We start from the raw sequence: 25,114 nt of genomic DNA, 5'->3' as shown, positions 1-25,114 counted from the left end.
TGTACTTATTGTATGTGCTGCTCTGTAAATATTTTTCTCCTTCCCTCATCCATTCATCCATCCACCCCCCCCCCCCCCCCCCCACCATCCTCTCTCTCTCTCTCTCTCTCTCTCTCAGATAAAGGGAGCAAACAGACTCCACCCCCTCTCTCACCCCCTCTCTCCCTCTCTCTTGCTCTTTCACACACACTCACTCTATCTCCCTCTTTCATGCTCTCTCCCTCCCTCTCTCTCTGTCAGTGTCATTCTGTAGTGGAGATGTGGAGTGTCTTTCTGTCTCTCTGTCTGTTTTTCCAGCCTAATTCAGCTGAGGAAGGTAAGAACTCCAAACTTTTACTTGAATTTACTCACATTGAACCTATGATTGCATGCGCGTGTTTATGGGTGGATAGGGGGATGGAGAGTTTGCACAGCGCTCTCATCATGTGCTCATAATGAGTCCACAAGTGAAGGATGGACACTTGGTATGCTTCCGTAACAGCTCTCTAAGAATGTGGCTCTCTGGAAATGCTGGGCTTTCACTTTGACAATGTGTGAAACTGTGGCACGCAAGGCCACGGCGCCTCGAGAAAGTCTGATTCATTCTCAATTTGTGGGGCTCCACCTCTGGCATGGGACCCCCTGAATAATTACCACCTTTCCCTCTGCACATACAGCCCTGTTTGTGTTATTTTTGTGTGCTCTGTATTGTGTCTGCATGTGTGTGTGCATGTGTACATATGCATGCAGGTGCTTGTGTGCGCCACTGTGGCAGCACATCAGATAGGACTTTGTTGGCATGGAAGTGCCAGGTGCGTGCCGGGGCCTATCAAGCTCCCGCAGACAAAAGAATATGGAAATAAGGCAGGAGACAAATGAATAATAAGTTGCATAACCCATTTCTCTTTACCCCCCCACACTCCACCCCCCCTTGTGTCACTCATGATCTCACGGATGTGACAGCCAGAGACCCCTGCCCCCCTCTCCAGCACTGTTATCAGTGCCCCTTAGTCTCCACGGTCTCCTCAGTGAATGTGTCTCCTCTGCTCTCCACCCTTTCTCTATGTAAATGGAAATATTTGATGTCTTTAAAAAGTGCCAGAGTGAGTGAGCGAGGCAGTAATAGAGCGAGAGAGACTGTCTGGACAGGCCGATAGTTAAGTGAGACTCCATCTATGAAATGTTCTGTCAGATCAGAGTGGGCCGACTTGAGAAACCTGATGATAATTTGATGACTCAAACTGCCTTTATATGTGTGTGTGTGTGTGTGTGTGTGTGTGTGTGTGTGTGTGTGTGTGTGTTCTTATAGGTGCATGCATGCTTCAGCATCTGCCTATACATAGCTCCTGCTCCTACATCCTGTCCCCAACACTTGAGAGGGTTTCAGCACTCAGCACGCAATTACTTTCAAAAGGATCTGGCTGCACGTTGGATAGAGCTGCACCTGTTCACGCTCATCTCCCATTGGCTTTAGTTTACTGCGAGGTGTGTGTGTCAGTAATAGTCTATATAACAGAGGTATGTCAGCCTCATGCCACATTATTTGAGCTGCGTTTGTAACAGATGGCCTGGACTAAGATGAGACAGAATGACAGAGAGGGAGAGAGGCTGCACAGTGTTACTGGCCTACTGACTCTGTTTGTGTTATTGATATGGAGCTCTTCGTAATACAGTATTAACCCAATAGCACGGACGTCCATATAAATCCACATAAATTGAAGCATGTAGTTATGTCACGAAGGGAGGATTTGGCGTCTGCCTCAGCTTTGATCGCAGTGTGTCTGTGTCTGTCTGGGCTGACTGGCTAACTGATATGTTTACTCTCCGTCTTTCTATTGTTTATTGTCTGTCTACTGCTTTTGAAGTATATCTGTGTATCCACCACTAACAACCCCTATTCTTGTCTATTTTTACACCACAAACCATAAAGAAGTGTCATGTTTAGCCTTCCTTTCTTGCAGTATAAAAGCTAGTTTGCCGCCTCTTTGCATGCAGAGAAGCCACAGAGCGCGTGAGCGACAGGGCATTCGATGTATCACTCTCACATGCTGCCTGTGTTAAGTGTTGATGCCTTTGCCCACATGCATTGTTGATGTGAGGTACTGATGGGAGGCCACACGGCTGGCCTCTAAATAGTAGGATCTGTGTCGAGGATTGCGTGTTCACGTTGGATTAACACACCGCACTGAAGGGGAGCCCTGTGCAGGAGGCGCACCTGATGCCCCTCCAGCTCTTCCCGTCATGGATGAGTGGAGCTGCAGCGATGCTCACTGAGCTATGCATATCCAGACATTAACCTCGTATCATTAGTGGAACTTATGTCATACCCTGAGAAGGAAATCTAATCTGATTTTTGACCAAAAAGCAACAGGCTGCTGTAGACTAAAACATTAACCATTTCTTTCGGGACAAAAATCCAACCAAGCGAAATTGGAAATTGGTTGCAAGCGATATCTGCAGTGGTACTTTTACAATTTCTAGGTACTTTACTTGAGTACTTCCCTTTTACAATACCTTCTACTTTTACTCCACCACATTTATATAACTGCTGTAGTTACTCAGAATAAGATGGTACATAAAGAAACGTGAATTTATAAAATTCAATGCATTGTTATAGATTAAACCAGTGGTTCCCAGTGTTGGGCAAGATACTTGAAAAGTGTAATCAGTTACTCTTTACACATTACATTACTTTACTAATAACTCAGCAGCAAAAGGAATGCGTTATGTTGCATTATGTAAAAATTGTGACCAAGATGCACACTAAGCTGGACATTTTACAGTTGATAACTCGACCTGCCAGGACAATTTCTTGTTACTTATCTGCCGATACATACGGCGATACCAATATATTGGTCTCTATTTAAGGATCTAATAAAGGGACCGTTGAGTACTTTTACATTGTGCTGCCAGTACTTCTGTACTTTTACTTGAGTTAGATTTTGAATGCAGGACTGGTTACACTTATCGCTCAGTATTCTTACACAGTAGTACTGGAACTTAAGATTGATAAAAGGCTCTGAATACTTCTTCCCCCACTGGTAATCTGTACATACAAAGACAAACACCAGGCTGTATAAACTTCGAGCCATGTTGACATTCTCACTCTAAGGTCATCTGGGCCATCTGGGTATTAATTAGGCCGATTACCGTCCTTATCCTTGGTGTAATAAGCCGCCTTTTCAGGACACGATAAATTAGAGAAAGTGTGATAAGAAAATAAATGGCATGCTTGTCACAGTGGGAGTGCAGCAGGACGGATGCCACTGACAGCCCTGAAAAGCGTCCTGTTCTTGTCCCTCCTGCCTGCATGTGCACCGAGCTGCGGAAAGAGAGAAATCACATGCTGGCGGGAAGCGGAGGACGCAGCATCCCCATCATTGACGCTACAACACTTAACCGTGACCGGGGCGTTATTTTTAGCAGTGTTTTTGCATGTAATTCTAAAAAGCAACATCATTTTCTGTGGCTGTTGAGAGCTCGCTAATGACATTAGGCTGCTTCTCCTCAAATGAATCACATATCTGCCATTTGTGATATGAGAGGTTGAAGCCCTCGGCCGGCTGCGAGCCAAGACTCTCTGCTTTGAGTCAGTCTGTGCAGTTGCAGATAGTCTCAGATAAAACGCCTGTGCAGACAGCCAATGAGTTGGAGCCAACATGTAAGTGAAAGATGAACGCGTGGTATGGACTGCTGTGACACGGTGGAATGCAGTTTGCCGTTTTCAATTTCACATTAAAGCCGCACTTGGCAGTTTGCGTGTTGGCATTGGCTGAACGGGGTGAGAGCAAAGTTTGATTGTTCAGGGCTTCACTGTTCAGACACAATGAGTTTACAGTAAACTGATCTCTTCTCAGATTTACATTCCTTCTTCTCAGTGGATGTTAAGGGTGGAGATGGTGATGAAAATGTGTTTGTAGCAGGTTCTGTCTGCTGATTGAGAACTCAGTGCTGCTTGGAAGGGACTTTTTTTATTTCGCTCTTAGGTTTTGATTCTATATTTCCACTGTGCACACACTACTTTCCTCCAGAGAACAATTAAGTAGGGGGAGGGACAAACGTCTCTGCTGTAGCACCATTGAGGAGTATTTTTCCACAAGATTTTTGGCTAACAGCATTTATTGGGTCTCGTTAAATTCTGTCATAACGGCTCCTTTCATGACAAACTCAAGCCTTTCTAGGCCTAAAATACATGACCATGAAGTGTCCTCCGATCAAAGAAGAGGAGAGTGAAGTGTAGGAATACCTGAGCAGGTTGTACAATTTCCCCCCGGTGATCAAGAAAGTATTTCTGATTCTGATTAACAGAATGCTTTGACATTTTGGGGAAATAGGCTTATTCGCTTTCTTGCATAGTTAGATGAGAAGATTGATACCACTATCATGTTTGTACACTAAATATGAAACCACAGCCTGGAGACATTAGCTTAGCTTAGCATAAAGGCTGTATAGCGCGTTCATTTGTGAGTTTTAAAGGTGCTGGTTGGCAGATTTTGGCAACACTGTCTGAAAATGATATATGTGTTGTATGTCAAACTATTCCTTTAAGAACCATCCCCCAGAAGGTAACCTAACCAGCCTTATTTCTTCAAACATCTTGCAGTCAAGGAAGTTTTCGTGAAATGTCCTCCTACCTGTGCCTGTTGCTGCCTGTTCAGCAACTCGTCGCAGGCGCTGCTCTGTCATCTAACCTGGTTTAAGTGCTGTTTGTTGCAGCTGCACTTTCATTCAGCTTAACCGCCAGAGAATTTTTTGATAACTCCCTTTGACATGTGCATGCTTATTTCTGGAATCGCGTTAATCCCCCCCGTCCTTCCTCACTCCTCCCCCTGTTCCTTCTGTGTCTTGGCGTATCACTCACTCGCTGTGGTTGTTTGTAATGATGGTTTGGTGTGGGCCTTGTCCTTGACTGACTGTCTGTGGGTGGGAGCATCTGGAGCGTATAAAGAATGGGTGGAGATGGGTGGATGAGTGGACGAAAGACAAAACACAACCTGACCACGGCGGGGAACGCTTGCAGGCACTGTGGGAATTGTTTGTGAATATGTGTGTGTTCCTGGAACTTGCTGTTACCTGTGAGCTCAGTGACTCTGTGTACTCTTTGCAGTTGCATTTACTTTGGTGTTGAGGCATATTACACACTCACACCCCTCTAGCCTACGTTAATATTAACACCGGAATTCTTTGCTGAGTGTCAGGGGGGCTCTATTGCCTGGAAAATACGCTGTAAAGTTGCACACATCTGCCGTCAAAGAGGCGTGACATGAACAACAGCACTACACTTAGCGCTGGAGAGTGTCGGTGCATGCATGGCCACACAGAGAGGCAAAGTGTTGGGCAAAGAGGGATGGATGGAGAGAGTGGAGAGAGAGGGTCACTCAGCTGAAGTGAACACTCCAGTGGAAGAGGGGACAGTCATGAACTAATGCAGGTCACCTCTGCACAACAGAAAAGAGCGTTTACACCCACGCCACAGACAGAAAGAGACAGGGAAAGAGTGAAAGAAGCACATTCATATGCACAAGCACAGTCCTCTCCTCCTCCTCCTCCTCCTCCTCTTCTCATTCCTGTTTAGTAATCCTGCCTTTTTCATTCTATTGTCTCCCCTTTTTCTCTCTCTCTGAGTATCAAAGCGCTTCCCAAACAAACAGCAGATCTGGCATCAATAATGGAGCACAGCGCATCTCCTTATTTAACGTACAGAGATGCCTACCCTGCTGTCACTTTTTAGATGAATAATACACACATGCAGAGAGAGGGTGGGGAGAGATGAAAGGGACAAGGGACAGGATGGAGGTAGAAAAAAGGGGGAAAGGTATCGAGTAGAGTGAGTAAAAGACCAGAGTGGAGCAGGAAGACGTGAGAGACGGCGTGCATTAACGCAGCACTTAGGTCCAGATTGCAGACTCAGCACTTCTCCGAACTGTCAGGGACAAACTTTGAGTGTCTCGGCCCTCGGATGGACCAATAACAGAGATGCTGTGGCGCAGTTGTCTGAGAGTTAAATAAGGGGGCTTTTACTGCCAAGTGGACCTGCCAGCAAGTGTCCCTCTCTTTTGTTCAACTTTGTCTCGCACACACAGGATCCAGCAGTGGTGCCTCAGCTCAAGCTAATCCTTGAAAGGTGTGTGTAACACGGCACTCAACGCTTATCTTAGGATGTCGCGGTGAATTATTCAACATGCTAATGTCACGCAATGAGACATGCGTGAAGCTCTTTGAACACTCCTCCATGTAATCCTCATGTACAGGTTTGTCGTGGAAAGAGCGGAGGCAACGTGAGGACCTGAGGTTCCCAAGGCCCCACGACAAGAAGCTAAACAGGCCTAGTAGGGGCATAAATATTAATGTAAAAATAGTTGGCTGTATATTATTTATGCATGACTCTGCCCTAAAGCAGAGGGTTAATTGAATTTGGAATGACACATTTGCTGCATTTGTGAGTGTGTGTGTATTTTCCTATCTGATATAAATAGGATGGTGCTTAATGAGGTCAGAATACATATGTGAGTGCGTGCGTTTCATGCGTGACATGTTCATACATATGATGATCATTTATTTTGTTTAAAAATGCAGGATGATTCTTTACAAGACACACAGAGCTTGGAAAACTAATCAATGAGGCCGTTTCCACGTCGTCACATACACACTGACAGGTGTTTCTATTAGATTGTCCATCCCATTTATACCACTGAGGGTTAATAACAGGAACACCTCTCTGCATACTGCAATACAAACAACATCCTCCAAAATGACCTTAAAGTTGAATCAACATCTCTCTAAAACAGTTTCAACAAAAGCTGAACATTATAACCTTCATGAAGGGAGGACTGTTGTATTAGTCTGCTTTAGTTTAAGCGAGGTGTTCCAAATAAACTGGTAACTGGGTGTATATCCTGCTATAGATGCATCATCAAACAAGCAGGAAAGGTGTGTCACTAATCATCATTCTTCTCAAAGGCTTCAGGCATCCTGGCTCGGTGGATTTAGTGTTCTCCCTGTAGCTGATTTTTTTTATCTTGATCGGCTCTGCGATTCCAGCCGCCAAGCTGTCCAGACATACGCTGCACTAAAAACTATTTATTTTGATGCCTGTGGCTGCATATAATCCTTAGCTGTCGCAGTCCATTTGTATTCTTTTCTTCTACAATTCACATCACTCCCGAATCCTGGAGGACATCCATGGAAAATGTGTGAATTTAGTAAGATTGACATAAAGACAAGCAAGTGGGTGTTAACAGATAGACAGACTGGAGGAGAGGGGGGCTTGTAAAAGAAAAAAAGAGGAGGGAAATGTAGGATTGGAGGACAGATTTGCGTGGTCTCCATCTGTGAGTATAATCCTAAAAAAATCTGTTTACAGCTCACTCAGAGAACGGGGGGGGGGGGGTATTTATGTCATAAGAAGAAGAAGATAGGCAGAGGGATGCAGTGTGTGTGTGTGTGTACACCTGAGAATAGAAACTGATCTATCTCAGCGGGTCACTGATGTTTTGGCGAGGCAGGGTACCTTTTCAAATCCCGTCCTGTGTGCGTGTGTGTGTGGTGATTATGTAGATAATGTGTTTCTGCCGCTCCTTGTCTGGTTGTCAGAGGGAGAAAAAAGCCTCCTTTTCTCTGGTGAACGCTTGTGTGACATGAAATGGAAACGAAAGCATGAAAATTGTATGACAACAATGAGAAGAATTATTTATTTGTAAACAGAGGCTGATGGCTGCCGCCTTCCACAATGCCGTGAGGATGTGTGTCTGCAGCCCCTTAGGTGATTAGTGTTGCGCTTGATGAAATCAGGCACTGTGTGTTTTTTCTCCATTAACTCCGTCTGCGCGAGCATCCAAATCCTGACGTCTGATGTTTTTTGCCACCTCTGTGCGGACGACAAACTTTGGCCTGCGTTCATTCGGCGGCTCCTCAACAGAAACGAGGGCAGACTGTGGCAGACTGAAGGAACGGCAGCCACCACGGTTTTGGAATACTAATGGAAAAATTCAAGGGTTTCAGTTTTGTGTGGGAAGCTGCCATGTGTCGCAGCACGCAGCACTCAGCATTAAAGTCACTTTGTGTTTTCTGTGTGTGTGATTTCTTTGCCAGCTTGCTTTTGAAAGCACTTAAACCTAAAAGCAAATTATGGGAAAATACACTTAATACAGCATTAAAAAACATACGCTGTTCTCACTCTAGATCATTGAGCAAATGTCTGTTAAAAACCTGAAACAAAAGGGAAAAGAAGACTGAGCTTATTGCCCCCCCCCCCCCCCACACACACACACACACACACACACACAAAATGATGAGGGTTCCCTTTGGGCCAAACCAAGCATCAGCCTGCTAAGTTTCAACAACATGTGACAGTAACTGTTATGGCCTTTTAAAGTTGGAAAATTTGACCTTTAATCCCGGTGCCCCATCAGGTCAATCAGTTTCATTTTTTAAACACCAGAACTTTGTGCCAAAACGCATCATCATTCAGAATCGGTTATCAGGTTTGACAGATGCACACAGCTCCTCCGTAACTGAAAATCAAAAGAGAAATGTGGACAAAACCTGCTGCTCCACCGACAGTGGACCGGCTTCTGACTACTTGTGGTATTTAACAAAAGGATAGTTTGATTGTAAAATTTCCCTCTTCACAAAGTTCATCTCAACTTCAGCATCACTGGAGCAGATCCACGTTTTAGCTCTTGATGGCATCACAGAATCACACAGTCTGTGATGAGACAATATCTCATGATTACAAATTCTCTGTCACAGTTTTTTTAGCACTCACTCTGCTCAAGTTTAAACTCTCGAGCAGCAATCGATAGCATTAAACTGAAAGCTGCGCATCTTGGTTGTCTGTTAACTCATACCTTGTCTTTGTCTCTGCTTCCTCACCTGTCAGTGATGCTGCTGGACACAACAGAGTCTACCTCAGAGCTGGGCTGGACCACCTATCCAGACACAGGGGTAAGCAGGAAACCCGCCGTCAATGTGCTTTCCAGCTGTCGCAGCATTAAAGTGGTCATGTTGGGAGGCCAATCAAATGTGTTGCACACATGTTACACATGGTTTTGTGGTGAGGGATAAAAAAAAAAAAACAACACATTTTTTATAAAAAGTGTTAGGTATCATTATTGATTAATCATTTGCTCTACGTCAGAAAATAGTGAGAAATGCTCATCACCATTTCCTGGAGCCCCAAGTGACGTATTCAAATTGTTTTGTCTATCAGACCAACAGTTCAAAACCCCCATAATGTTTCAGTTCAGCTTTAATGTAAAACAGGAAAAGTGTCACATTTAAGAAGCTGGAACAGTCAAAAAAATTACTTAACTGATTAATTGATGATCAAAATAATTGCAGATTACAAAAGTTACATTTAAAGGATTATGTTTGTGTATTAAGTTAGTCATGGTTAAAGGTCCTGTATGTAATTATTATGACATTAATTACACATACTGTATATTCAGGGACTTGTACATAAATACAAAAATGATCATTTCTGCTTCTCAATATAAAAACACACTTACCGTGCCAACAGGTCTCTGTACTCTGCTCTGTAGATTCTCTTAAAGTCTGTTTAAAATAGAGCCAGTAAAATGAATGCAGTGCACTTCTCACCATGTTTCCACTTTCACACATCAAAATCAAACACGAGCAGCCCTGTAATATCAATTTTGGCTCCAAGGCTGCATTGATTGCAATGATTCAAATAAACAGCAGGCTTCCACAAAACATTCTCCACTATTATGGACATCTCATCGCTGCAGAAAATTACAGCATGCAGAAAGTTACACATCTCAGCTTGAAGATTATGAATAAGGTCATAAATGGTTATGTGTAGTTACGGGTTGAGCTAAGGGTTGTTATCTTGCAGACTGTCTGGCATCTGACATTGATTGGTGGAGTGTTTGGCAGGTGGCACACAGCCTGAGAAGAGGCAAGGTCTCACCTTGCCTGTAAGTCATCCTTGAGGGCTGAAAAGCTTTTTTCTATTGGTCTCTACTGTGTGTCTTCATCCGTGATGAGATTGTAGTGATTGAACCATAGATCTCCCATTCTTGAGCTGCTTTTTATTTAAGGTTGTTGCCTCGCCTTGAGCTGTGTAAATATGTGTGTGTGTGTGTGTGTGTGTGTATGTGTATGCTGTTACATGTGTGAGTGCATGTGTGTGTAGTTGCGTGACTGTGCCAGGGTCAACTCCAGGGTCAGTTAAATTCATTCATCTGTGAGTGATTGTGGCTCAGTTCTAATATGGCTCATAATTACACACTTACATCGCCTTCATTGTCGTCATGTTGAGATAATCAGTCAAACTGCATGTGAGAAACTGTCGGACAGAACTTGTACTTGTTACTGTGGAGGACATTCCTGTGCCAATTACTCTACCAGTGCAGAACAATATCATTCTTTAGACTCCGTCCAGACATGGACAATATGTGCAAAACATCATACAGTGCGTGAAATAAAATGTATATGTGCTAAGTGAGGCGACAATTACAACCAGCTACCACCAGAATTTCACAGCTCAAAAAGTGCCAAATGAAAATACAGAAGTCTCTCACCAACATCTGGCAAGCATACACACTCACATCGAGCCTTTTATCTCACCTTACTTTAGCTTTACGCGCCGTCATTATCACCCCAGTCAGGCCCCCGGTGTTGGGCCATAATTGTACATGATGTTTGATTAATTAGGGCCTCATGCGTGTTAGGAATTTGTGAACCATGACGGCTGTTGCTAATAGGAGGCCATCCATTTGTGTGTGTGTGTGTGTGTGAGGGAGTCGGTGTGCGTGTGTGAGCAAGTCGAGCATTTGCATGAGTTTTTTTTCTTTTTTCTTTATGGTTCCTGGATGAGAAGTGCTTCTGAGATGGAGATATGGTTATTTGACCCGGGGCATCAAGCTGAGAGAAGTAGAAAGACAGACCAGGGGGGGGGGGGGGTAGAAAGAGGGAGGTTGTGTGTGTGTGTGTGTGTGTGTGTGTGTGTGTGTGTGTGTGTGACCCTTGTGTTTTTTAACCCTTCCTTCACTTTTCTCTTCACATCCCATCTTTTCTTTTGCTTGAGGGTCTGTGGATATTCTTTACCGCACTCTCCTCCTGCTTCTTCTTCTTGCTCTCTCATCGTCTTTCCGTTCTTTTAATGTACCGACGAGCAGCCCCTCTGCTTCTTTTGTCTCTGCCTCTCTCTCCCTCTTTTAATCTTTCCTCCCTTTGCCCTTCACAGTCCCAGAGCCACTGGGTCTCCGCTTCATATTCTCCCTTTTATCCCCCCAACTCAATCTCCACTCTGCCCCTCATTTCCCTTCAGTGTCAAACCAGCAGACTCTCGACTTCTTACTGTAGTCTTACTGCCTTTTTTTTCCACCCCCCTCCCCTCATTTTCACTCACTATTCTTCCATTGTGTGTTTGCTTTGTGTGTGTGTGTGTGTGTGTGTGTGCACATGCATATGTCTTGGGGTATCTGTGCGTGCCTATCTCTGCTTCTTCGTGTCCGCGGTTGTGTCCGAGGCCCTGCCCCTCCCTGCCCTCTGTCACTGGAGAGATGGCTCTCTGGCTCTCTGGCATTTCGGTTCAAATTAAATCACGAAGATGAGTCGTCCCTATTTTTTTTCTTTCTTTCCAACGCTTCATCCACCCCTCCTCCCCAATCTGCCCCGTTTTTTTTTTCTTCTTTCTTTCTTCATAAGGGAGGGAGAAAACGAGACAGGGAGAAGTAGGGAAGGGAGCGGGAGGGGAGGGGAGAGGTGGGGGTTTTGGGTTTGGGGTCAGGAAACAAATGAAAGCTGTGCTTTTTTTTCACAAAGGTACAGAAGCAAACTGCACGCAATGCCACACACAGACACCAGCGGCTACTTTCTCTACCTGAGAGTCCACATGGTCAAGCTTTTACTGTACAGCAGCCGCCTCAGTCTGTCCCACAAAACACACACACACACACATGCACTCTCTGTTGACTATTTCCCCACTCCCCATCTGCATCCCTCCATCCCACCATGTGCTCTCTGTTGTCCCCTCAGAGAGTGAATCACAGCCTGGGAGAGAGAAAACTGTCCTTTCACTCCATTAGACTGACAACGCCTCAGACTCCTTCTATCTGCTCACTGATCTTATCATTATTCCAATTTGACCAAATATGAATGCACTCCCGCATGTGTGATGCTACAAAGATTTTGCTCGTACTTGGCTGTCAGAGCCACGCAGAGACAGAGACGTGAGCATGCAGAGATACACTAACATGCACAAACACAGAAAATCACACACGCCAAAAGCACCCTGATAGGGTGTCAGGACCTTTTGTCCTCTTGCCATTGTTGCGGGGAGAATAATGATGATGAGGCCTAATACATAATTCCTCTGTGTTACAACAGAAAAGGCCCTGCTTGTCACTCAGGGCTACACAGGCTTAAAGCTGAGCCTTTTCATCCTTGGAGCCACCGTACTGTATAATTGGTGAAACTAAACCCTGCGCCTACATTTACATTTTGACTCATGTGACAGAGTCTCATTCAGAGCCGAGTCTCTGTGCCGCTCGCTTTTCTCTTTGAAGGTACAACTCCTGTCCAAATCCATTAGTGCATCTACAAGTATTCAGATTCCCTAAAATACGACAAAATCTGCTTGTTTTATTACACGACAGCTGCCACAAGTCAGACGCACAAGTGTCGGCCCGTCAGATGTGAACAATGACACACAAGCAAAGGAGAAAAACTAACCATGTCACTTTATAAAACTGAGTTAGTGTTATTATAATACTTTATTATACTGCTGTAACACATTCAATTAAAATGCCAACATCAACTTTTAGTTCATGTCTATTTTGCTGTCTGAATCAACCCCGTTTTAGTTTTATTTGCCGAGTGTCCGCCTCTATCCCAATACAATAGAATTTTGTTCATGGTGTTTCAAAGCCTTGAGGAACACATTTAAGAAATTCAACAATCAACATGTCTTTTCAGAAGTGTCCTTGTTGCTCCAGATCACCCACAGAACAAATTGTGAAGCGTTTTCATTGGACATTCTTTGTACTGAAGAAATAGTCCCATAGAAAAACATCTACATTGTGTTCTGTGTGTCCAGAGACATGTTTTCCAACAAACCATGTATATTTATATTTTGATCATTGCAGTTTTGTCTACAACACCTGAAATGTATTTTGCTCTAAACTCAAGTGGTTTAATTAACAACTGGTTTTATAATCATTGATTACAATTAGATAGTGGAAAGTCTGTTGTGGATAACAGGGACATAGAGATGACTTACAAAGTTGGGGACAGTAAAGTACAGCTTGTGGATTCAATACTAGTGTGTGTGTTATATCAAACACACACAAATACTCTACTTATCTCACTCAGGATGAAGTTTTCAAACAACAGTGTGTGATGTTGTAAAGGACAGGACCCACATGTCAGCAGCACCGGCAATATGCTCAATATTTACCTCGTAACATGTAAACCATCTTTAAGATTAAAGGAAGATTCATAACTGAGGACAAACCATAAACACACCAGGGTTTTTACAGTTTATACAGGCTGATTCTTAAGATCATGTTTCTCTTTTACAAAGCTGAGTTTACACAAGCTCATGATATTGTTTCTGTCTCCCTCAGTGGGATGAGGTCAGTGTCCTGGACGACCGGGGGAAGCTCATACGGACCTTCGAGGTCTGCAATGTCAACCAAAACCCCCGTCAGCAAGACAACTGGTTGGCTACGCCCTTCCTGTACCGCCACTCAGCTCCGCGGGTGTTTGTCACGTTGCGTTTCTCGGTGCGTGACTGCGCCAGCCTGCGATCACCGTCACCCACCTGCCGGGAGACTCTCACTCTGTTCTACAAACAGGCCGACTCCCAGAGAGAGCTGGAGAGGACCTGGGTGGCTGAGGTGAGGCAGGAGCACAACACTGGATGTGCTGCATTGTAATTACCATGCAATTACCATAGTTTTGTATTTACACAGCAAATAGCCTTTTACATTGTTATTAGGAGCAAGTTGCACTCATAATCATTTTAATTAGATGAATGAACTCATAGGTAGAAATTGTGTCAAGATCATGTGGCATCAAAGTCATGAGTTATAAAAGTAGTGCAGAAGAATGTGTTAAACATGTCTCCTTTAAAACCCTTTTTCCAGCTTTTAGCAAATACCCAGTTAGAATCCACAGTATTACAGTACAAATACACCCTCAATCCCAGCTTTACTTTACTTAACAGCAGCCGTTGCACCAAAGAGTGTTTAATGTTACTAGATAGAGATTTATTGCTCACTAAATTAATATACATAGCACCACATAAACTAGTTCTTACGTAGAGATTTTAGTAAATCTTTACACACAGTCAGCTGACAGGTGTCGCTAACAGTTGCATCGCTATCTGAACTATTTCTGATTCTCTTTAACCTGGATGAATACTACAACTCTGAAATATTTAGCTATACATATATAAATAAACAAGTAATACCCTTAAACTTTTTTTTGTAAATTTATACATTTTCCAAATAAGTTTAATGTATAATTTTAAAACTGTTATTTTTGGCAGTTATGTTAAAGTTTGAGGTGCTGCAGTTTGATTTACACATTACTGAAATCTTTATTAGCTTATCTTTAAGATATTAAGTTTTAATGGTACGGCTCTGCATCCTCATTGAGACAGATTTAGTAAAGAAACAGATGTTCAGCAACTAAGAAGCTCTGATTAAGGTTCATCTGATCAGAGCTGAATTTAACAAGGATTCATTCATCTTGTTTTTGTCATTATTCTTTTTTTTCACCACTGCTTGAGGCGAGCAACCTTCAGACAGAATCATTAAGCACAGTAAAATGCAATTTTCATTGACGTTACGCTCATGTCACACCAAAACAGCAAAACCTCTCAACATGACAAGGAGTAATTGTATAATCATCCTGATTATTGTTTTGCAAAGAAAAGCTGTTGAGATTGACGGCCTCCGGAGGCCACACTGGTGTGAAGCACATACTTGTTGAGTATAGTTTACAAAATGCAAAAATGTGCCACTGTGGTCTCCAGAAATGTCACTTCAGTCCCACTAATTAGATCTTTAAGGCATAAAATATAGCACAGTCACCATTTTTGCACTCATTGCAGGAAATTCTCTGAACCTCGTGCTGTCAATTTAACAGTTAACATGTTTTATTAGTGGCTGACCAAAGATGTTTTATTTATTTATGCATTTAGTTTAAATTTTTTTCTGGTATATTTTGAACTACTGAGTCTGAATTGCCTGAGCGACATGTGCAGTGGCAGTCACAGTGGGAGGGATGCGGTATTTGTATAGATGAATGCATTTCTCCTTAGGGAAGTGAGATGCTTTTTAAAAATGCAAATCAAAGCCTGATGAGGAATCAGAGGAGAGTCACAGAAGAGCAGGAAGCGCTGCAGCGCTGAAAGTCTTCGCGGGGACTTGAGCACAAACCCCCACTGGGACCTGCATACATCTAACTCAACGTTTACTCTTCTCGCTAAACTACTTCATATTATAAATGTGCCTGGGAAAAATACAGCAGAACTCTGAGCTTGTCTTTCATCTTGTCATTTTCCCATCTTTGATTTAATGCACCACATATATCAATCCTTATTCCTCTTATCAATCAGCTTATTTTCACATCCGTCATTTTCCTCTTTACTTCTTTCCGTCCTGTCAACCACACATCTCTCCATGCTATTTTGAGTTCTCTTGACCACTCATTGTCTTTCCCTCCTCCGTTTGCCGTCCACTCTGCAGCCGTCCACCGGAGAGAAGGACACCAGGGAGGGCTGGGTGAAGATCGACACCATCGCAGCTGATAAGAGTTTCTCCAAGGTGGAGCCCAGTTCACCTCACCAGTATCAACCCAACAGATACAGCCGAATCAACATCAAGACACGCAGCTTTGCCCCACTCACACGCAATGGGTACTCATCACTGTGCTACACTTTGCTGCTCATGTTTTACTAACACCATTACTCCCAAGGGTCTGAATATTCTCCATCTTAACATCTGACCCTCGTTTCAGATTCGTCCTGGCGATCGTGGACAGTGGAGCTTGTGTTTCCCTCATGGGTGTGTCTATCTTCTACCGCCGCTGTCCAGCCACCAGCCTCTACTTGGCATCCTACCCAGCGACTCCCTCGGGGGCGGAGCCGACTGCCTTAGTTCCTGTGAGCGGGACATGTGTCCCCCACAGTAAAGCACAGGGAGGCACACCCCCTCGTATGCACTGCAATGCTGAGGGGGAGTGGATGGTTCCTGTTGGAGGATGCGTCTGTGATGAAGGCTACGAGCCCAACCTCAATGGATCTGCCTGCTTGGGTAAGTCTGAGGAAAACTGATCCGCTTGATTCCTGTGGAGATGGATAATCTCGACATCATGCCCATTTGATTTTCCATGATATTACAGTATATCAGCCTGGTGATTATGGTTAAAGCAATTTAGTAATACACTTCCATAAAGTTGGGTTACTCGGGAGAGACATAATAAATAAGGATTGGTCAAAATGGATGCAACAGAGGCTGAGATATCTTTGTCCCTATCCAGCATGCTCCAAAAGCATTGGCTCCTACACTTCCCATAATGCAACTAGATAATGTCTTTTCATTAAACCCCCCTGCCTGGTGAAGCATCTCTTTAACCATGTCAGTTCGTAATGCAGGATTTTTTATTAAATTTGTAATCTACCCATGACGACTGCAACACTACAAAGCATCATACAGCTGTTTTCACAGGCGGAGTAGGTCACCTTTTTCAAAAACTCAAGTTTGAACAAATTTGAACAAACAAAATAATTTGTTCAACAAGCACAACATGTGGCCTAATCCTGAACCGCTGTTCATGTGCGCTGCCTCCGCTGCTTCACTCGACAAGCTAATATTACTAGTTGCCGTTTAAAAAGTCAGTTTAAAACCTTGCATTTATCCACAATTTTCCATCTATGGTGTTGAATCTCTCATTACTTCTCAGATGGTTTGGTGTTTGGTGTTCAGCGTGCATCGTTAGTTTTATCTATTTTTATGCATTAGAACAACGATAACTAGTTTACTGATAGGGCGTATACTCGCACAACAGGCCTATTTTTTTGTCATTCCCAAACGGCAGTTAAAATCTCTAATTAAAAAGTGACCATTGCCACCACACCACCATTATCTGTTAACTGACTTTGATCAGTGAATTTCTCCTTTAAATAAAGTAGTGACTCTGTTCAGAAGAATTCTCATTTCAACTAAAATGTCCAAAAGAAAATATTGGTAATCTGTCAACTTTTTGGGGCCAATCTTGACTTCCTGTCAGTTCTCTTCTTGGTATTTCCTGAGATATGAAGCATCTGGATCAATACTGAAAGGAGATGCTGTCACTCTGATACAAAACTGTGTTTGATGTAGAGAACAGAGGGAAACGAGGGCAGGCAGGTCAATTCGGGTTGAGATTAGAAGGCAGTATCGTATCCATGCAGTGCGTTTGTAGTGACATAGTAACATTTGCACATTTTGTCTGTCATCAATAGAGTTTTACAGCCGTACCTACAGGATTACAGAGCTGCTAAATTGATATTTTACTGTTAACTGGGAGAGGAGAGGAGATACATATGTAGAAGAGCACACAGCTGAGCGCCAGACAGGGTCAGCCAATGCAAAACTGGTCAGAAGCGTTTTCATTTCTTCAAGTGGGTGTAAGTGGGGGAAAAAAGAAGTAGTAAAAAAAATTTGAGAGATGTCCAGACGGACAGGAAGGGATATAAGGAGAGAGCGGGAGGAGGGAGAGAGGAAGAGAGGGAGAGAGCCATAGTGAGAGGGATGTGACACATTTAGGTCATGGCGATGTAATGGCCACTCGTCTGTGAACAAGTGACAGAAACCGCAGGGGGAGAGGGGGGGAGTGGAGGGAAAACAGGGAGAGGTGGAGGGAGAGTGAAAGATAGGAGGATGCAAGTTAATGACTTAAAGAACTGAGCAGGCAAAACATTCTGAGGGTGTGAAGGGAAAAGAGTGGACGGTTGTGTTTGTCTCTTTGTGTTAATGTGGGAGTGTATCTGGCCGTGAAGCTGATATGTGCTTTACACTCGCTCCACATATGTCTGAGGACTGTAAATGCCAGGATTACAGTAAAAAACTGTAGTCCAGCAGGAATTTCAGCGGCCATAATTGCTCAGCTCCCTCGCATGGGGGCCCTCAAAGTCTAACTAACTCCAGCACAATTAATCCTCCAATCCTGCCAAGTCAGCTGTGAAATGTGTTCATGCTCTTTAACTTTACATCTGCACTCGGCCCGCCACTTGTGTTTGTCTCCATTTGATTGATATTTACTGACAAATCACCCCTCGAAAAACTCCTCAGCTGCCAGAGCAAAAGCTTCCACTGACTGTGTATGAATGATCTAACACGTTGCTGCCCACGCTGCTCCGGCTTTTTGTTCCGACTCTCATTTGATTATGTTTTGTTGATCACTTCACTGACTAATGATGTGGACTGGCATCATTACATTGTTGTCCTCTCTGGCTCCCTGGGAATGTTGAGAAAGGAGGCAGATGGTTAACTGGCGATGCAGTCGTCAAGGATTATTAACAGTAGCCGATCCTTGTTCTCACCAGAAAGTGGAGCACCGAACTTTCTTAACTATTTCAACTTGTACATTTTGTTCTTATTTGAATTAAGTGACAATTAAAGGACATATAATAATAGCACAAAGTGAGCAAATAATAGGCTGCACTGCACTGAACTTGCATTGGTTGGAAGGCGTAATTAATGTTCATTGTTTTTCTGGTTCCAGCACTTTGAACATTTCTGAGAGAAAAAAAACACACTTCGAGAAGTTAACTGACATTTATTTCTACTTACTGCCAGTGTGTCATTTTAACCTTAACATGCACTTCATTAAACACCTTACTATGCATTAACCAGTACCCTTTGAGGACGAATTGCAAGGTATTTTCTCCATTTTTCACTGAATTCTATTGCGCTTCTTGCTATGCAAGTAAATCAGTAAAGTAAAACAGTGTAAATGAATGCTGTTTGATATCCATGTGAGAATACTACGCCCAGCACAGCTTTGCCCCCTTAAGCAAGACATAGTTCTTAATAAGAGACAAATAAGGTCTAATAGCTTTCTATTTTAAGGCTCAAGGGGTCCTCTTAAATATATTTCTTTATTTGTGAAAGTAACAGAAAAAATAAGGTTTTTGTCTTGGCAAACTACTTTTTACTAGTCTTACTTTTTAACAGTGCTTGTGGCGTGGCTTTATGGATGGCAATGTCGCTTTTTCAGTAGGTAGCTCTGCCCACCACTTTGATCCAGACTGAAATGTCTCAACAACTATTGGATGGATGGTAATGAAATTTTGTATAGAAATACGTGATACCCACAGGATGAACCCTAACAACTGACGTTTCCTCGAACACCACCAGCAGGTCAATGTGTTTACTTATCCTGTGAAATATCTCATGTTGTACTGGATGGATTGGCATTGACATTCATAGTTTCCAGTGGATGAATCCTATTGACCTGGTGATCCCCATGACTTGTCTTCTACTGCCACTGTTAGTGTTTGTTAGCGAAATGTCTCAACAGCTGTTGGATGGGTTTGCATGAAATTCGATACAAACATTCATGTCTGCTTCAGGATGAATTGTAAGAACTGTGCTGATGCCTAACGTTTGATCTAGCACCTCGGTGCAGGTCAATTTGAATTGTAATAGTTTAGTTCATCATCAAATACCTGGAAAACTAATGACATTCCTGTCAGCCTCAGCTGTACTTTGTGTTTAGTGTCAGTTAGCAAATGTTAGCATGCTAACACGCTAAACTAAGATGATGAATATGGTAAACTTTATACCTGCTAAACATCAGCACATTAAAATTGTAATTGTGAGTATGTTAGCATGCTCATGTTAGCATCATTTTTTTTGTTAAAAACAATGCACTAAAGTACAGACTCTTAGGCTTGTTTCCCTAAACACATTGGGAGGAATTTAGGGTTTGGTGTTCTAAAGGACAGTTTGATATGTACTGTAGACAGGAGGACCAGGGATTGAACCACCAACCATATTATTGATGGGTTATGTGTGCTATCACCTAAGCTAGCTCTGTACATTGGGGAAAAAATCCTGCTTCATCATGACTGTGTGGATGAGGTGTGACCAGTTTGATTTGAGTATCCTGGCAACACAAGCAAACAACCCCACAACATCATATGTTTATTCAAATGTTGCTAAATCCTGATTGGCATATGGAAATACTTGACATCATGTTTTTCCAATGGAGCCCCGCCCACTTAAACCAGTGAGAAGAGCACAGGAAAAAAAATAAAGACATCTCTCGTGTGAAATATGTTTTATCTTTAGCACATCATTGTGTGTTTATGTAGGAGCCCATCGCTCATAGAGAGAATTTGACTGAGAACGTAGGTTTAGGTTTCAGGGCTGTTAAAACATGAAATAACAACTTTATCGCATGTTTTAACTTACAATGTTCCACCCACTGTAAGATCAGAAGATCCCATCTGTTTGAAATGAAAATGAATCACAAGAAATGACAACAACACTTGAGAGGAGCCAGTGTGAAAACTTTACAGTCGCCTGTTAATCTACTACATGTGTGATGCCTGAATATTCTGATAATTCAGACTCACCAAAACAACACTCCACCATTTGGACCGATGATAAATTAAGTAGCCAACTGAAACATCAAACACTTACAAAAACACAGCTGGCATTTTCGCAGACAGACATTGAAAGATCATCCCTCAATTATTTATAATGCCGTTGATCACAAGAAAGTCTAAAAGCACATCTGGCTTCTACATGATCACTGTGACATTCAAAACTCAGTTTGGAATAAAAACTCATCTTCAGTCTTTTGAAAATGATAAGGACAGAGGCAGACAACAACCAGCAGCTGTCTGCTGTTATTTTATTTTTTCTGCCAAATAACAGACAGATGTTTTTCTCCTTTGACATTTGCATGCCACGGGGGAGACGGAGAAGCGGAGGGCGCAGGGGGAAACACGACCGAGCATGAGACACAATTACACCTGTTCAGGCAAACATGAAACAGTCCTTTAGGTTTTTTTTTGGGCTCCCCGAGCTGGTCAGAGCTGGCATCATCCTTAGACAAGCTCCTTCTTTGATTCCTCCCGAATATTAAGCCACTGTCGAGGATTTGGGACAAGGATTAGTGCCAAATGCTCAAATGGGCTTTGAGTTAATTTGGACCCATGTTGGTATTTTCTGTGGCGTGCGGCTAACTCTTATTCAACCTGTCAGATTGTCCTGATTTGTCACCCAGAACGCTCACTCTCAACGTAGACACATCCACTAACTATCCCGAGGCACGTTATGGTGGGAAACAAGAACATTTGGCCAGGGGAGGGAAGTAAAAGTGCAAGTGTGATATTATTTTGAGTGTGATGGGTGACTCGACTCAGCCCCAAAAAGACACGTTTCACCAAACAGCATGGACGTCTTCCTCAAAGCAGACAGCAGGACGAGTTTTATTTCATTTTACCTTTCAGTCCTTTTTTTTCCTTCATAATTGTTTCCCACCATGATATGTCAAGTGGACACTTATTGGCAACGTTGACATTCAGTTGCTTTTCCTGTCTATTAATAAAGGTCGTGCTTTGAGTAAAACACAGTTGGGTGAAATGATCAATGAGAGATAGTATCGACTGTTGGCTGGACATCGCCGTGGGGGAGTAGCCCGGCGATGATGACAAACGAACCTGAACACACACACAGCTACATCACATCAGCCGTCTGTGTCGTCACATTTATTGAGCATGTTGGATCATCAGAGGGAGTAGTGTGATGATAAAACTATTGACTATTTTATATCAAGCTTGTTTTAGTCAAGATGTTTTTGAATTCAGGGTAGTAGCCACGATTTTAGGACAAAAAATTCCCAAATTCCCCAAGTGCATCGGGCTTCACTAACCTACAAAAAACAATCCATTTTATATACATTATATCTAACTTTTTTTTTTTTTTTTTTAAAGAATGTGCTGCCAGGAAGGTGGAGAAATACTTTTTATCATAACATGTTTTTTTTTTCAAATTTAGGTGCAGGACAAAGGCAGCATACAAAGGAAAAAGAGAAGAAGTCAGCACCCTGAAAATCTCCCATAACTTTAATGAGCTATGGTCTTAGTCAGGCAAACATCCATGTGAAAGAAAAAAGCCCATATATACACATAGAATTACAGTTAGGTTAATTTGCATTATGTAGTTTCCTAATTGTGAGTGGAGATGTCATTTTTTGTTTGTCTTTCACATGAATGTTTGCGCCACGAAGGCTTTGATGGTCAAAAAGCTGCCTCATTAAACTTGCGGTAGTTATTTTTCTGTTTTCTTTAAGATTATTAAGACATTTAGGATCTGTAGGATTTGTCTAAAGAATGCTGTGGAATTTAATATTTTGCACTAATTTCTCAAAATATGTGCAGGAAAGGAAGTTATTTTCTGTTTCAATAAAGCCCACCTTCTGTTTTTTTGCTATAGTGTAGTTCATGAAAAGCTGCTTGTTTATATGAGAACATTCAACAAAGGATCACTTGCGTTTACATATGGCCGTGCTGCTGTAGGAGCATATATTGAAATGTACAATATCAGAGCACATTTGATTCAGTGTCTGTTTCCAGAGTGCAATGAGTGTAGAGAAAATGAAGGACCGAGAGACATTTACAGTTGGAACCATGTGTACCCAACTCTCCTGTTGTGTGGTCACATCTGTGACTGAGCTTTTGTGTGTTTTTGTGTGTGTGTGTGTGTGTTCGTGTGAGCGTTTGAGAGAGAGAGAGAGAGATTATGCTGGGAGCCAATAGAGGGAATGAGTGCATGAAACAGGGAGAGAGAGAGAGAGAAATTGGGTCAGCGATCTACATACCAGAGTATTACGTTAACGTCAAATTACTCACCTCATTGCTATGCTTTTTCTATTTCTGTTTATCTCTTCAGACATTCATTTTGTTTTTCAATTGTACTTATCTTTTTTCTATTTACATGATTTTCTTTTCTTTGCGTGTAGCCTTTGCTATGCTAAACCTTTTCCCCATGTCAGCATCTATCTATCTATCTATCTATCTATCTATCTATCTATCTATCAGGTTTTTGATGAAGTATTTTGGCACAAGCATGTGTTTTGACTCCAGTTGTCAGTAGCTCTTAAAATGTGTGAGTAGAGCTGCAACTTGTGATTATTTCCATATTATTATTATTATTATTAACTGATTTGTCATTTAGTCTATAAAATAAAATAAAATGTGAAAAATGCTCATCTCAATTTCCTAGAGCTCAGCATGACATCTTCAGATTGCTTGTTTTTTGTCTGACCAACAGTCCAAAGATATTTAGTTTACGATGATATAAAACAGGAAAGCCTCAAATTTGAGAAACTGGAACCAGGGCTGTCACTTTTAACTGCAAAATGAATACATTGATTATGAAAGTACATGTAGTTGCAGATACATTTTTCTGACGATGGAATAATCACTTTATCGAGTATCAGTTCAGCTCTTATTTGTGAGTTGATTCAGTAAACATGGATCACTTACTTACGTCGTTGTTACTGTAATACACCACAATATCAACGTCTCTGTGTTGGTTTGTTTGTCAGTGGATTTTTATCACCAACCATCGCTGTAACACTGTTCTTCACTTCACTTCCTCCTTCTTCCCTCCTGACTTCCCCGAGTGTACTGATGTAAAGGCATGTGTGTCTCTGTTCATAATGGCCATGAACTGTCTACTTTATAGCTGGATGGATGGGTGGATGGAAGTAGGCGGGGGAGGGAGGGTGGAGTGGGGGTTGTAGATCAAGCGAGAGGGCAGAGGGCTTGTGCTCTCATTGGCTCCTGTGATCAGGTGGATGAGGATGGGAGGAGGAGGAGAGGCTGAGCTGTTGCCGGAGCTCGTAACGGCGATGAGAGGCTTTGTAGCAAAGTCATGTTTCGTGTCAGAGCCGTAAGGGAACACGTCTGGTAATGTGCTGCCGGGACATAAAAGATGGAGGAAGGAGAATATTTTGCGCTCCTCCTCTGTTGTCGCTCTCCATCATCTGGCGCTCATATACATAATCCTACTGTTCATCCTACAACTGTCTTGGGCCATCCATGTCCATGTTCACTTCTTCCCCTTTCCTTGTCTTCTCTCCCTGCCTGACCTCTCAACATCCTTTTACTTCTCGCTGTCTCCCTTTTTTCCCTCTTCACACCTGTTTGAAAGCAAAGTCAGCTCTCTGAGATGTGAGAACACAGAAAGCCTTTTATCTGTTTATTCTCTCCCTCTTTCACTTCTTACCTTCTTATCTTCTCCCCCCGAGCTGCCTCAGCACCGTCTAGTATACACATACACAGCATGTCAAGTTTAAGACATGGTACATCATCGTTCCTGACAAGGTTATATAAATAAGGTGAGGGGTTCACTCCCCCTGACCATAAAGAACACACACACACACACACACACACACACACACACACACACATATCCTCTCTCATCGTCCAGCTCTTAGAGCACGTTTACTCTGTTTGAAGACACATGAGAGGATCCATCTTTTAAGCTGCTGGGTCAGGTGTTATCAGGTGTGCCATTTACACACTCAGAGATACAAGAAAGCCTCACTGTATGAGAATACATACACTGACTGCATTTAGCTTACAGACAGAGTCCTCTTTTTGAACGATGCAACCATTAGTTGACACTATTTTAGGCGTTCACACGCACACACACACACACACACACACACACACACACACACAGCGTGAAAATGGAAGCAGACCAAACCGGTGGCAACACTCTCAATGTTCTCATGCTCCTGCTCAGGACGAGCACTCGAGGCTTTGGCAGGCGGCAGCATGAGGTGAAGTGTGTGTTACCTTGACCTCAGTGCTCAGTTGTCCTGCTGTTGACATTAACAATTGGCACATTTCACAGATTTTCCACCAAAAACACATCAGTTCAGGTTAACAGCCTGCAGGTTCCGGTGGTATTTTCAGTGTGTGTGTGTGTGTGTGTGTGTGTGTGTGTGTGTGTGTGTGTGTGTGTGTGTTTGTGTGTGTGTGTGTGTGTGTGAGAGAGAGAGAGAGAGAGAGAGAGTAATACATGCATGCTTTGAACTTTACTTGATTTCAGGATAATCGTTTATCATTAATGCATTATTAATATGATCCCTA

General features: G+C 42.7%; 1 protein-coding gene across 1 annotated transcript in view; it reads left to right on the top strand.

Annotated features, from left to right (window-relative positions):
- Positions 1–258: 258 nt before the first annotated feature.
- ephb6 (eph receptor B6) overlaps positions 259–25,114 on the top strand; it is a 34,715-nt gene continuing 9,859 nt past the window's right edge. The window contains exons 1-5 of the mRNA XM_070912351.1: positions 259–316; positions 8,861–8,925; positions 13,572–13,844; positions 15,702–15,871; positions 15,973–16,268. Coding sequence (XP_070768452.1) covers positions 259–316; positions 8,861–8,925; positions 13,572–13,844; positions 15,702–15,871; positions 15,973–16,268 — 862 coding nt within the window. The remainder of the gene's footprint in view (positions 317–8,860; positions 8,926–13,571; positions 13,845–15,701; positions 15,872–15,972; positions 16,269–25,114) is intronic.

Source organism: Enoplosus armatus, chromosome 9, assembly GCF_043641665.1.
Source record: "Enoplosus armatus isolate fEnoArm2 chromosome 9, fEnoArm2.hap1, whole genome shotgun sequence".
Taxonomy (NCBI): Eukaryota; Metazoa; Chordata; class Actinopteri; order Centrarchiformes; family Enoplosidae; genus Enoplosus; species Enoplosus armatus.
Note: the sequence above shows the minus strand (reverse complement) of the source record. Positions and strands in the feature narration are given on the sequence as shown.